Genomic DNA, 14,642 nt, shown 5'->3' on the forward strand with positions numbered 1-14,642 from the left:
ATGCAGATTATATTGTTGTGCATTTAAGCTGAGTTTTCTGGATCTTGAAAGCGAGAGAACTTTAACATCAAATTCATGCATAGTAACTGTTAAATTAATTTCTTAAACTTTTAAAGATCAATAATTTAATTTGTTTAATCATTTTTTCCATTTTAATTATCCATAGATGTAAGATTTTTCCCCCCTGTTTTGGTTATATCGTTTATTTACAGAGATAAATACTGTATGGAAGATTATTCTAGCTGGTTTGGAGAAGATATACTTCTTGAATGGTTTCTTCTTTGTGATATTTATACACAGCCTTATATTAGAAGAGCAGTGCTTGCTGACAATGTATGATTGAAGTATCTTTTTAATGAAAACATATAGTTAGTTTGTTAGTTTGCAAAATAATATAATTATTTGACTAAATTTTGTAAATCCCATTTGATTATTCTTAGATTATTTTATGTAAAATATTTGAATTTGTTATAAATGCAATCATTAAATTTGAAAATCTAAGGCAGTGTTTCTCAATCTGTAGTCCATCGACAAAGGTGCCCCTTGAATCTTGCCTTGTCGTTCTTCTAGATTTCCAAAAAAGATAAAAAATAGAATTTTAATTAACTGTGTATACCACGCAATTCTCAGAGTTTGAAATTCTCAGAGTTTGAAAACTACACATAACAATCGACTATTACTCTGTCTTCCCAGATTGACATTTTATGAAGTTTGTTACCGGCTACCGTATGTATAGTCTTCTTACACTGGTCTTAGCGACAAAACAGGAATTTAAGGAACTATAACTGTTGTACTTGTCACCATCCTTTTGTGCACATCTGGGTTGCAACTGAAATCAAGCCAGAGGCCATTTCCACTCATCACAAAGTACCAAACTATCTTTTCATTTGTTTATAATTATCTTGATACACATTGAATTGTTTAGACACATTGTAAGGTCACATACAACAATAAAGTGCACTTTTACTTTTTGAAAATTTGACATTTCTGCATTAATTTTTTCATTTGTATTTTCCCAGATAATTTAGAAGCAATTTCAGGCTGTGCCTGTTTCAAAATCCAAGCAGATGAAATACAGATATTCAAATTAGAATTTTTTTTTTGGGGGGGGGTAGCCAATCAGAAGTAACTTGTAAAGAGTTAGCCATACAATGTATTTCAAAACTCATTGGCTAAAATTTAAGGGGCCATAGAAAGCATCTGAACAAGCAATTTTCACTGTATAATGCGTGGGCAGAGAGCAAGCAGTGAACCACTAGACAGCGCTGTAATGGAAAGCATAAAGCATGAATTTTCTTACACCTCATCATTTCTATCATGGATTTCAGAAAGCATGTCGACATGCAATAATCATGAAAAAGCAGACATGCATTTTATGTATGATCTCGCGAATGGGAAGGCTTTAGATTACGAAAGACTGAACAGGCAGCGTTTCCCGAGAAGACATGTGGTAAACCAAAAAATGTTTGAATGATTGCATCGGTGCCTGTGTGAAACAGGATCCTTTGTCACTGACATGCATGATACAATGCATGGCAGGAGTGTGCAAATACCACAAGATGTAGAAGACATTCTGCAAAGTGAAAGATCGTCTGAATATGAGTGCATGAGAGGTTTCTCGTGCCATAAATGTCTCCCTCTCAATGTTGGTGAGTGTTACAGGATGAAGGATTACACCCCTACCATGCACAGAAAGTGCAAGCCTTGACACCTGCAGATTATGTGCCAAGTTTGCAAGTTGGTTTTTGCAACAGCTAGCAGTGCAGCCTGATTTCAGTGCACATGTGTTATTCATGGATGAATGTGCCTTTACTCATGAATGCATATCTAATATGCATCTTTATCACCCCTTAAATTTTTGCCCATGTGTTTCAAAACACCCTGTATGCATTATTGATTCATTAGTTGAAATCCTTATGATAGATATTAGTAATTGTCTTTATTATGTAGTACCCATTGTACATAATAGAAATCTGTTTTTGAACCAGATTTTCAAAAAGATAGAAACACAATCATACTCTTCATTTAGGGAGAGTATAGTTCTGCACTACCATTGAATACTGCAAAATCTGTGAGTGATTATGATATTAATATCAGTAGTTCTAATACCATTAAAGAAATATGTAATGATGCCCATAGCCAAAGAGTTATTTGGTATTTGAATTTACTGGGTGAGGCAATGAGAGTGAATTAATGTCTGTATATTATATAGTACTTCCAAATGTGCATGAAACCCTCAAAAGAAAAATGGCATTTAGAGATGAAAAACAAGTGTAAAAAGTAAATCTGTTGAATATTTCCAAGCATATGCTGAAGAATTGAATAATGTTTCTAATGTCAATTTGTCCACAAGGGCTCATTCTCTATGAGTATGAATGTAGCAATCCCGGGGCACCCTATATTTTCAGGAGATCATCTTTGTGAGGCAGTAGTCCCAAAATCAGAGACTCAATACTTTCCTCTTTTCCTTTTCTCTCTCTCTTTTTTCTATCTGTTTATCATCCTTTGTGGTTTTCCTTTTTAGAGGCTGGGGCTCAAAATAAGATGCTTTTACATCCATTTGTTTCTAGTTTCTTATGGAGAGAAAACCACCTACACATTTGTCATACATGGAAACCTGTAAGGCTGGAAGGGAGAGTCTCGGTAGTTGAGGAACAGAGTACTGTCCCCAACACACTGCTTCGGCCTTTGTTTTAGACTGAAATGGGGGGGCAGCTGCCCCAGTTAGTGTGAATCAGCTGGTTACTGGCTTGAGAATAAGCTTTTGAGAATTCCTGCTTTTGACAAAGCTGACTGCACATAGACTTCAAATTGCGCAGAACCTCCTTAGCCCTGGCACAGAAATCTGTGTGCCCTTGTTGGATGCCATGGTGTGAGGGGCACCAGATCTGAAACTTCCTTTTTATCTAAAATGGAAAATTTAATTTCAACAACTTAGAATTAAATCTTTGTTCATCAAAAAAGATTTTTAAAAAAATGTAAATACAAGCAGAGGCCAAAAAAAACTTATTTCTCTTTATTAACATTTTATCAGGCAATCTATAAAAAACTGTCACATTTCCTCATACACAAATATATAAGTGAACCTAAAACAATTAAATGTCTGCAGTCTGTAAACCTTTTTACTGAAACTGCTACTCCATCTCAATCAGTCACACTTTTTGGAGTAAAAAAAGCTTGGGTATAAGGGTCTCAGAGCAGTGTTGCAAGAAACTTTTGAGCTGAAGTAGTAAGAGAATTGTTGAAAAGTAGTATTTGACTTCAGAGATCATATCATTATCTTACATCATAGATTCATAAGCTCACATGACCTCTGACTTCATCAGAAATTTGGTCTTCAAAGGTTCTGTAGGTTACGAATTGTAATTTGATTCTTGGATGTTACATTGCTTACATTAGTTAATTTAAATTGTTATTTTGTGGTTAATTTATTTACATCCACTGTCAGATAATTTCTCATGTTTGGATTGCTAACATTGTTGTCCTAATTCTTTTCAATTGGCAGTTTTTTTTTTTTGTTTGTTTGTTTGTTTGTTCATTGTCCTTAAATTATTAATGCTTTTCAGTTAATATTTTGTTCTGATTCAGCTTATTTTATTTTATCAGATTCTGATTGTTGAACCTTCTTTCACTATTAAATTTATTTATCTTGCTCTTTACAATCAGATAGTTATTTCAATTTTGAACAAGCATTCATGGCTTAGCTTCTAGAAGTTTGACTGTTTTGTTCAAACTGTTTGCCTCAATTATTTTAAAATTTTTTCATCTTAATCAAGTAGCATTTGAAATAAGTAATACAGAACAAACACAGTGAACAAACTCTAAGACAACTATCCATTTTCAAACATAAATTTTGTTTGTGCTATAAAGAAATACTGTGCTTTAATAAATAAATTTTATGTGGTCTCGGTTCACATTTATATAACTTGCAATAAACTGTTGTTTGTTCATTCTTTCTAGCTAATTCTCAGACATGGATATTTTAAACTAAAAATTTTGAAAGATAAATGCTGTATTTTTTCATGTTACTCATTAAATTTACCCTTTAGTTAGTAGGGTAGCTCTGTTGCAGATACACATAGGCCTAGTCCAGGTCAAGATGTTGTCTGTTATGGAATGGTGAAGCATCTCTAAGTTGTTGGCTGCTCTTCTCTCTCTTTATAAGAGAATGTGGAAGGAGCACATGTTTCCCCGTCATTGGAAGAAAGCTGTTGTCATTCTCACAGCAAAGCTAGGGAAAGACCCAAATAATCCCACTGACTATTGGCCCATTGTTGCACTTACTAGTCGTGTTTGCAATTTGTTTGAAAAAATAGTAAATCCTCGATTAATCTATTACTTGGTGTGGGGGAACATAATCTTCCCATATCGGAGTTATTTCGGTAAATGTAGACTGACCATTGATAATATACTTCTTTTAGAAACTTCCATTCGCAGAGCTTTTTGTCAAAAGAAACCACCTAGTCTGTTTTCTTTGACACTGAAAAAGCTTATGATAAGATACAGCATTTTTCATGCCGATAACTTGCACGGCATATCAGTTTTCATCCATATTTTATGACAATTAAAACTTTTCAGGTAAGGATTGGCTTTGTTTTATCTGACAACTTTAAACAAGAAGAGAGTGTGTTTTAAGTGTTACTTTATTCTGTTCTAAAGGAGCTTGCACCATTTCATGTTGATGACATGGAGATCGATTGTCAAGGAGCAGATATGAGGTATGCAGAGAGACAGTTGTAGATTGCTTTTAGGTGTGGTCAAAAGAACATGGATTCATATTTTCAAAACAGAACGACTATTTGCAGAAAGCAAAATTTCCATTCTTAGACTAACTTTACCTTGAAGAGTCATTAATTTCAGTTGTATTTGAAGTGAAATATTTAGGAGTGATGTTAGTTACAAACTAACCTTTCTTCCATGTGTCCTGTACCTGAGGTAGAAGAGTTTCACAACTTTTAAACTTCTCGGCAAGTCTTGGCGATCTCCTTTTGGGGTACAAAGCTTGAATCCTTGCCTTGCATTTTATATGGCACTCACCTGCTGTAGGTTGAGCAATCGTTTATGGATCTACATGATCTTCTGTTTTATTCAAACTAGATCCTGTTCATCATGAGCCTGTACATATTTGTTCTGAAACATTCAGAATATCAGTTAGTATGTCCACTGCTTAGAATCATCGCCTCAGTTGAGTTTCCATCACTATTCTAGTTTGTTGTCACAACCTGACCATCTATTTATCTCTATATACATGATGGCAGTTGCATACTTGCAAAAACTCAGCCACTGATAGAAAAATACCTCATGTCTAACATGAAGGCCAGGCAGTAAAGCATCTTAATATCCTGCCTTGAGATAATCCAGAAATTCAGCTTTGAGATGTTCTCTACCATCTTGGTAAGAAAAACACTAATGAAATAGTATGCAGATAACTTTCCTGCAGCACAGGCATGAATACAGCAGTTACATTCTGATATATATACAGGAAATTCAAGAACAGTTGGTCATGTAGGTGCATCATTTGGGATTTTAAACCAGACCTGACAACTGCATGACTCCACATGTACTACTGAAGTAATTGCAATATATCATGCTGTTAGCTTTATATCTAAGCTATGCCAGAAAAAGTTTACGATCGATAATGACTCATTTAATGCACTAAAAGCTTTAAAAAAAATTTCGAAAAACTAGAATCCTGTAATTAGAGAAGTTCTACAACTACATCTAAACTTAAGGAGCTGCAGTTTCCAGATTCTTTACTGCTGAGTTCTTAGACACATTGGAATAAAAGACAATGAGCTGAGACATCACAGCAAAGTGCATTGTTGTATTGTTTAGTTGTCTTGCTCCCTTGAGGACATTAAAATGGTTATTCAAGTTAAAAATCTGGAAAAGTAGGAATTACTGTGGTACATGCAAATAAGTAATACACTGAGATGTGTAAAACTAGAGTGGAATATTAGGTGGTGAACAAAAATTGGAAGGAGGAATTTCTTTTAACTCTACGAACTGGTTACTCTTAACTAAGGTACAATTACTTGTTAAAAACTGAGAGTGAACCTGTATGTTCCAAATGTAATGCTGTGCTGTTGGTGCGACACATTTTGTTAAAATGTCCTTATTTCAACAGACGTCATGTTAAATATTTTAATGGCTCTGATGTAAGTCTTGATCGTTTAATTGGAAAAGATGTTGTTGCATGCATATGGGCTCGTAATAGATTGAATGCACCCAGATCTGATTATGGATTGATAAAAATTATTTTATCAACAGTAACACTTCAGAGTTCTGGAACGTTCTACAAAAATAGTGGTACAACTCTTCACAGTATCACAGAGTACAAGCTGTAGTTACACTTCAAACTACTAAGAACACTAAACACAATGCAATGCAAAGTACATTTTGCTTCTAAAAAATACTGGAAGGCATATGAGGACCGAATTACGGTTACAGCTACGTAGAGGATCAATTACAGTATACAATTACAATAGTCATTACAGTATTACAGGGACTGAATCAAAATATCGCCAAGTTTAGCGATTTCTCGCCAAATTTGGCCACAAAAATTAGTTGACAAAACTGCTGCCAATTTGTCGATATCTCGCCAATTTAATGAGAGAGCCATTTACTCAATGTTAAATAGACTTGTCCGTGTATTCTTACTTTTCTGCAAGCTTTGTTTCTGTAGATTTTCATGTTAAAATTATACCAAAAAATAGCAACTATTTCACATATAATTATGCTAAAATCATCTATCTATGTACAAAATTTGTAAAAATGTTAATTTGTTTCAGTATTTAAGGAAGACTGGTTTCTGTTCTTTAATCTGAATTGATTTCAAATATTTATATGTATTAAGATTTCACTTAGTTTTATATTTGTAGTCTTCCTGTGCATTTTATGCATCTTCTCATCACAGCACAATGTAATATTCATCAGTTTATTATTTTAGATGGTTTTAATTTTGTTTTATTTCGTGTTTTTATCATAGCACTGTTTTTATCATATCATTACATTGTGAAATTATTATCTTCATATTATTTTAACCATTTCTATAATTTTGACCTGCACTTAGACAAGAGGGCATATATACAACATATATTTGCCGCATATAACCTGTTATACTCTGTACTAGAAAATCCACCAGCACCATCATCTAATGTAGGTTCTGCAACTAAAATGGCCATAGAAGCTGCGTGTACTTCAGTTACTCAGCTCATGAAGAGACCCCATTATAGGTGAGAACGATTATGTACTTCCAATTACAAATCCAATTACAAAAGATACAGTTAAAACAAGGCTTAGCGAAAAATTATATAAGGACATTGATTTAATACCACTTTTCAAGTGATACAGTTATGCCAAATCAGTTGTTTGTTGTTGACTAATGCTGACCTATATTGTTCAAGCCCACGAAATTCCTTATGACAAGAAGCCCAAGATATGCCTGTCATTGGGAACAGACATCAGCACCTTACAGGTGACAGTGCAATTTAGCGTAGTTCTGCCCCCAATTTTGATGAAAAGCACCCGGAGAGACGGGTGTCTCCCACCCCTCTTCCCCTACCATCAACCTCTCAATAGGACTTTTGGCTCACCACATATTTAGAATGCCCCCATGCCACGTGGACACTATGCATTTACAAATATCCATGCCTTCTCCGAGATTCGAGCCCGGGCCTTTCGGCATGACAGTCAGCAGTGCTAACCACTATTGGGCGGCATTTCCCTCTATAGAGGATCTTAACTGTAATGTACTTAATTTGATAGAATAAATCTACCTGTTGTTGATATGAAATGATAATTCAAGAAAATAAGGAAGAACATAATAGATGTTGCCTGATGTGGAATTTTAAAAGGCTTTAACTTGAAAAAAAAAAAAAAAAGTGTCTGAAAGTAATTTTGAACTTAGCTAAGCCAGAATTTGAGTGCAGTTGCTGTCCTAGAAGAAGTAAGTCAGATAACTACTGTTACTATCATTGTGAGAAATTAGAAAATTGCAATAATTGTCAAATTGAATACTTCTGATATCATTGGAGTGGAAAGGAAAATTTTGATCTCAGTGAATGAGAGGGTATGATCCTTAACCTATAAAAAGTAAACAATTCACCCAGATAATAACTGTAAATATGTGAACTTTTTTTGATTAAAAATACTATGCAATGGAGATAAAAATCAAAGAAAGGAAATTGGGTTATAAGGTCTGTTGCTGGGACATTTGCACTTAAATTCCTGCTAAAATATCCTTATTATCTGTTGCCACTGTACTGTATATAAATTGGTATGTATAAACTACACTGTATGCTTATTGATTCAATTTGAAATAGTAGTGCATATAAAAAAACAATGAAACTTTGTGATCAATAACAGCATCATTATTTGGAGAATTCCAGTGTTTTGTAAATTCATAATGAGATCTGTTCTTTTGTCTTGAAAATTAAGAGTAAATAATTTTATTTTTCTATCAAAATTTATTAAGTTAAATATTTATGCTTTTTTAATTTAATCATCCCTTTAAGGATTTCTCTTTTTGGAAACTGTAGTTTTTATATATAAATTATTCCTTTCTTGAATTTTAATTTCCCCATTTATTTAGCATGTTTTTATCTTGCTGTCTCAGTGACTAGTAGATAACAGAAACCAGTGATTAAAAGAATGACAGATAATTTAGCTTACATTGTGCAGAATATCATAATTCGAATAAATGAAAGCATATAAATTATTATATTTGCTGAATTCTTCACTTACACATAAAACATACCTAAAAATTTTGTGTTTATTATGTAAAACTCTAAATAAAATTCACTAACTGATTTCTCATGCTATTGATTATTGTATATTTAAAATAATCGTATATACTTTAAAAACTGTTGAGTTAATTTTGATGTTGCTTTAAAGGGAGCACTGCATTAGCAATTTTGTAACCACTATAATAATAGATTAGGTGTAGTAATGAAATATAATTTTTAGTCCAAAGAGATTTGAGTCCCGAAGGACTATTTCTTTTGTTTTGGCATTTTGCATCGGACTCCTATAAATGCCGGTTCTCATTTCAAACTGTTGCCACAACATGTTAGAGTCCTGCATTCTATTTGAAGAAATTAAATAATGAAAAATCTGCATAAATGTATGTATATTTCTCGCATTGTGATAAAACAACGGTATCTAGAGCCATCCAATTTTGAATGATGTAATCCTGCTGTGAATATGGGCATCTGAAATCCCAAATTTGAAATTTGGGATTTGTTTTATTATCGATTTCATATTTTGTAAAACTTTAACGAATTTTTGAGTAACAAACTCAACAATGTAAAAGCGAGCAATAGCAACACTCTACGGGGGAAAATAAACCTTTTTATCTCCAGCGCGTCAAACTGTGTATGGAAATTCTAAAAATATGCTCATTTTAAAATTATTTTGCGACATTGCTATTGAACTAAATTTTATGGTTTAAGTACAAAGAACATGATATTTAATAAATAAAGGTAACACACAAAACGTTAAAAAACCGCCCCTTTGGGCGTTATTTAAAATCTGAAACATTTCAGATTTTTTTGTGGTGTTTTTTTATTAAATGAGATATTTTAAAAACTCTTATTTACTTAAATGTAAGCAATATGAATGGACCATGTATTTGTGTTATTTTAACTAACTTGAATAAATGACGATTTCTTTATTATTTGTTTTAATCCTCTTCAGATTTAAATTTTAATATAGTTAAATGCTATTAGTGAACATTTTTTGTTTTTACAAATAAAAAAAAAAATTGCATGTGTGTGAACAAAAGGAGAAACAATACATAGCATAAAACCATAATAGTACAAGTTTTATATAAAATTAATCATTAAGATTAAATTGTATTTCTGGAATACAATTTTTAGAATATTCCTAACCATGAATATACATATTTTAGATGGACCAAATAAATAAGAATATTCTGCATAGTGCTTCCATTTTAGATGCAATTTTAATAATTGACGAAATGGTATGTATAACATTTTATTACTGTATCTATTTAAAAGCTGCTTTTATATCCATACAACGTATATACAATGTGATACAAAATTCCTTGTATAAAATTTTAAAATATTTTCAGCATACATCTGTAGAAACCATCCACGTGGTATCCACGTGATCCTCGTTTTCCATGTGTGCATGCTACTACTCGACAGCCGGTCTCTGTATTTTTTCTCTGCTTCCCCAAAAACTTCTCCTTAGGGTTGCCATATATATTGGCAGCAAGGCACGCTCCTTTTCGCTATCACCACAGAGTTTTCTCCCAATTCCTTTGATGGCAACTTAAAGGAGCATCAGATTATGAAATATTTCAGAAGATCAGTGCTGTCGAGTTTTTTTTTTTTTTTTTATAACAAAATTAGGATACAAAACTAGATGAGATCAAAATGCGATACAGCATATGACAAAGTTATAATTCACATATATAAAAATTAAAATATTAATAAATATGTGGCAAAGCAAATTAAGTTTCTTTGGGAAGTAAATATGTCTTCTTGATCTTGTGACAGTTTGTCTTGGAGAGTTCAGAAGCAGATTTATTTTGTTGAACAGACTTTAAGTCTTTGTTTGGGTTCAGTTCAGCAAATTAGAGTCCGAAAGCAAATAGGCTGTTTTATACAGTCTGTAGTCTGTTTTATACAGGCTGTTTATTTCAATTATGAAAATTTTGTCTGTTCTGGTAAGGACTTTGTGCTGACATGAGTATGGCTGGTGCAGCAGTTTCTCTGCTGGCACAGCAATGTGTGTAAACTCTGCAAACATTGTGAATCTTATTTGACAAACTTGGTCTATTGTTATTACAGATGTGCAGCCAAAGCAAATCCACGAGTTGAAAAAAGTTCTGCAAATAGTTTTTGTTTTCATATTGAGGATAGGTATGGGTTCAGGCCATTTGGAAAATCTATCTAATAGAGTCAAAAGGTAAATGTTGCCATCTGCTAACGGTAACAGGCCAACAATATCCATGGGGATTTCTGAAGAATATGCATCAGGAAGAGAGAATGTATCCAGTGGTGCTTTAATATGACTGGTTATTTTCAATCTATGGCAAGATTCACAGCATTTCTCCCAATATTTGATATGACATTTCATACTGGGCCATACATAACGAGAACAGTTGAGTTTTGTTATAGCTGCAATTCCTGGATGTGATTATGCAGATGATTAAAGATGAGTCTGCGAAAGGAATTAAGAAGAAATGGACGAGAAATATTTCTATAAATGTCACAAAGAATGTTACCATCAGAGTATTGGCACGACTTGAATTCCAGCTTAAAAGATGATGTATTTTTTAGAAGGTTTTGTACCTCTGAAACATGCTGTTGAGCTTCAGAATTTTTTTTAAAATCAAGAAATGGAAATTTTACTATGGAACCAATTTTGATTCTTGAGAGAACATGAACAACAATGTTTTTGGAATCTTGCACATGCTTAATATCAGTAGAATACTAATAAATAAAATCTGAATGGCGTAATTGCTGTGGTGAACATTTGTGGGAATTCTGCTTAAAAGCATATGTTAATGGTTTTTGATTCAAATAATTTGAAAATTTCTTCCCTCTAACATGTGGCAGAATTTTTTAATCACTGAATAAATTTAAAATTATCATATGCAAACCATTTCTCTTGACTTTGTTGAGTTTGATTGAGAAAAATGCTATAGATTCCCATGTTTCTTGATACAACTGAATAAGAGTGCCACCTATTGCGGCATCTGAAGTATTTACACAAGTGCTTAACTGGGCTCTGGAAATAGAGTGCCTCAAAAGGGTAGGTTGAGTAATGCCATTTCTGGCAGCAGTAAAGGCTTGTTCAGCATTCCCGTTCCAATTTAACGGTGAGGATGATTCCTGAATGCAAGAACGAGATTTGTTTAGCATACATCTGTAGAAACCATTATGGTATCCACGCAATGCTTGTTATCCATATCACATTGAATGTTCTCACACCAGACATAATACACAATAAAAATTAATTTTTAATTCAGGAACAAATATGTGTACTTACCAACAGCCGTTCTCTGTTTTTTCTCTGCACTTCTCCTAAAATCTCTCCTTGAGGCTGCCTATATATCAGCAGCAATGTGGACGCAAGACGTGCTTCTTATCGCTATCACTACACATCAAGAAAACATATTTGTGTGGGAACATTATACCCAGAAATGTTATTCAAATATACTGGAATGCTCTCTTTGGCAGCATCAGCCATCAAATTACTCTTTAGTCATTGACCTGGCATTAATAGGATTATCTCTACATTAATGTGAAGATGCTGCTATGCATCTTGCCTATATGCTAATGGATGAAAATAGCTGAGTTTCAGAATAATTTTATGATGAATAGTTTCTTAATAGACACATGTTGAGGATATAATCTGGCATCACAGATTTCATGAAAGTGGATCATTTTAAGAAAATATGCGTATTGCAGTTGTGAATAAAGCACGTGTATGATGCTAAATTAAGAAAGCTATGCATAAGTACTGGAGATACTTTGTCTGAAATTATTTGTCTGTCATTTCAGCAGTTGGTGACTGTTACCTGAAGAGTGCTTACACCTTTCATATGTAATGTGCTCAATCACTGAAGGCGAGATTTTTAGCCAGTGTGTGGCATTCACGTGTTTGATTTTGCATGAGTGTATTGCAGAGCCAGATTTCCCAGTATAGTGTCTTAAGGATGTATATGGTATGTACAATATATAGGTGTGGGCACATGAAAATCCACCAACCACTCTCCCTCTTGTTATATAATAATTCATAATCAGTGTTTGGTTAGGCATAGCTGGAAATTAATGGATTGAGCCATATTCTTTTTCATTGGAATTAAAAAATGAGACTAATGAGATATTTTTGAAGGAGGTATCACTGGAAATGCTGCATGAGTTCTTGCAACTGATTACTGGTTCATGCAGTTTTAGCACAAGATACTATGATTAAAATTTTTTCAGCATAATGAATAGGTCAGGACAGACTGCTACTTACCTTTATTCCTTTAATTTTAGCATTTCTAGACATATTTTTTTTTATACAAGTGTAATATGTTGGTGTATGTTGGACTGTTTTAAAGCTTGTAGGATTAATTTAAAATTTCTGCATGTATACTTATTCATTAAGGATCTTTATATATGATTATATACAAGTCAAACATAATTTTGTTATTGTTTATTTCTTGTTTATTATTATTATTTATTTATTTATTTAAAAGTACAATAAAAGCCCAACTATATTTTTTTCTTTGTTTGGTACTTTAAAGAATAACTGATAAGTTAATGTGCAATTATGCTATAAAGCTTAACTAATTAAAAGCCACTATGTTTCTTGAATAGGCATTATAGATTTTGCCACTTTTAAGCCTCTTTTTGTAGCTTTCTAAATTTAATGTTGTGTAAAAGCAAATTACAGCAAATATCAATACTTCCGGTTCATCATTTATTGTAACTAACTTGGATACAACCCATTTATAGAAAAAATAATCATAATAACTATTTTAATATGAATGGCTAAAATTTTTAAATGAAATAAAAGATAACCAAAATTTCTTATATATATTTTAAGTTTTATTATTTGATATTTCTTCTTTTCTTTGACACAATATTTCACAATACCTTTAACATCAAAATGTGAACAAGGCTTCCTGCTGTTCAGTACTAAAACTGATTTTTTTGCTGGTGTTAGGCAATCTTTACACTTTTTAGAGTCAAAATATAATGGGAAAGCTTTTGTGAGTTATCTAAATTTAATACAGTTAAAGAAGAATCATGACCTTGGTGTCTAGTAACAAAACTTCAAAAATTATTTTCTGTTTTTTTTTCATATTATTAGACCAAAATTCTGATTTATATTAACAAATTTATAAACTAGTATAAAAATAAAAATGCATAAATGCTAAACTGTTTAATTTATCCTCCCCTCCCAATTTCACATGTAGTTTCAAAAAAGGTGTTTCAGTTTGATAAGTAATAAATTTTCCTTGTAGTTCTTATGTTAAATCTATTCAAAATGCTTTGATCAAACTAAACTGCACTTTAAAAATTCTCATTAAAAAATACAAAGCTCATATCTGAAAGAAACCAATAAATCATTTATTACACAGCACTGATGTAACACAGCACTGCACACCATCAGTTCAGTTTGGTGACTTAAATTTCCTTTAGGTCTTTTGTAGCTACAAAAATCTCTCTGTATTACTTAAAATTAGGCAAAAAGCTCTCTACATTAGTAAATAATTTAATTCTAACTCATATTTTCCACCAATCTACAAGTAAATCAGCTTGGTTGATCTCTCTCTGCCTGTTGGTACTTGCCTTATATTTAGTTGCAGCTGAAGAAGATTCAGTATCTGAAAGTTATAAAAAAGAAGATAAAGGAATAAAATTTATATAAAATAACTCAGTTTTCAAAATACTTCTGAAACTAAAATTGCATATTTCTTCTGAAATATATGTATATGTTTTCCTACCTGAGTTTTATAAAGGCCAAAGCAGTAAAAACAGAATTAATATTAAACAAACGCATAACATTACATCAGCTGCTATGTCACTGAACACATAAATTAATATAAAATTATTAATAAATTATGATTAATCTACATACATGAAGCTCAGCTGATAAACAGATGCAAATTATTT

The 14,642-nt window shown here is 32.5% G+C and overlaps 1 protein-coding gene across 4 annotated transcripts in view; it reads left to right on the forward strand.

The window, feature by feature from the left end:
* LOC118179410 (uncharacterized) overlaps positions 1 to 14,642 on the forward strand; it is a 48,104-nt gene that overhangs the window by 894 nt on the left and 32,568 nt on the right. For 2 of the 4 annotated variants that reach the window (XM_085822113.1, XM_085822115.1), the window contains exons 1-2: positions 7,129 to 7,235; positions 9,911 to 9,982. In XM_085822113.1, the coding sequence (XP_085678239.1) occupies positions 9,911 to 9,982 (72 nt within the window). In that variant the 5' untranslated portion in view covers positions 7,129 to 7,235. Of the gene's footprint in view, positions 1 to 7,128; positions 7,236 to 9,910; positions 9,983 to 14,642 lie in introns of those variants that run through there. The other 2 variants (XM_085822112.1, XM_085822114.1) reach the window with 1 other exon arrangement.

Source organism: Stegodyphus dumicola, chromosome 8 (assembly GCF_044657685.1).
Source record: "Stegodyphus dumicola isolate Sdum_Otavi_A_Nest chromosome 8, ASM4465768v1".
NCBI classification, from domain to species: Eukaryota; Metazoa; Arthropoda; class Arachnida; order Araneae; family Eresidae; genus Stegodyphus; species Stegodyphus dumicola.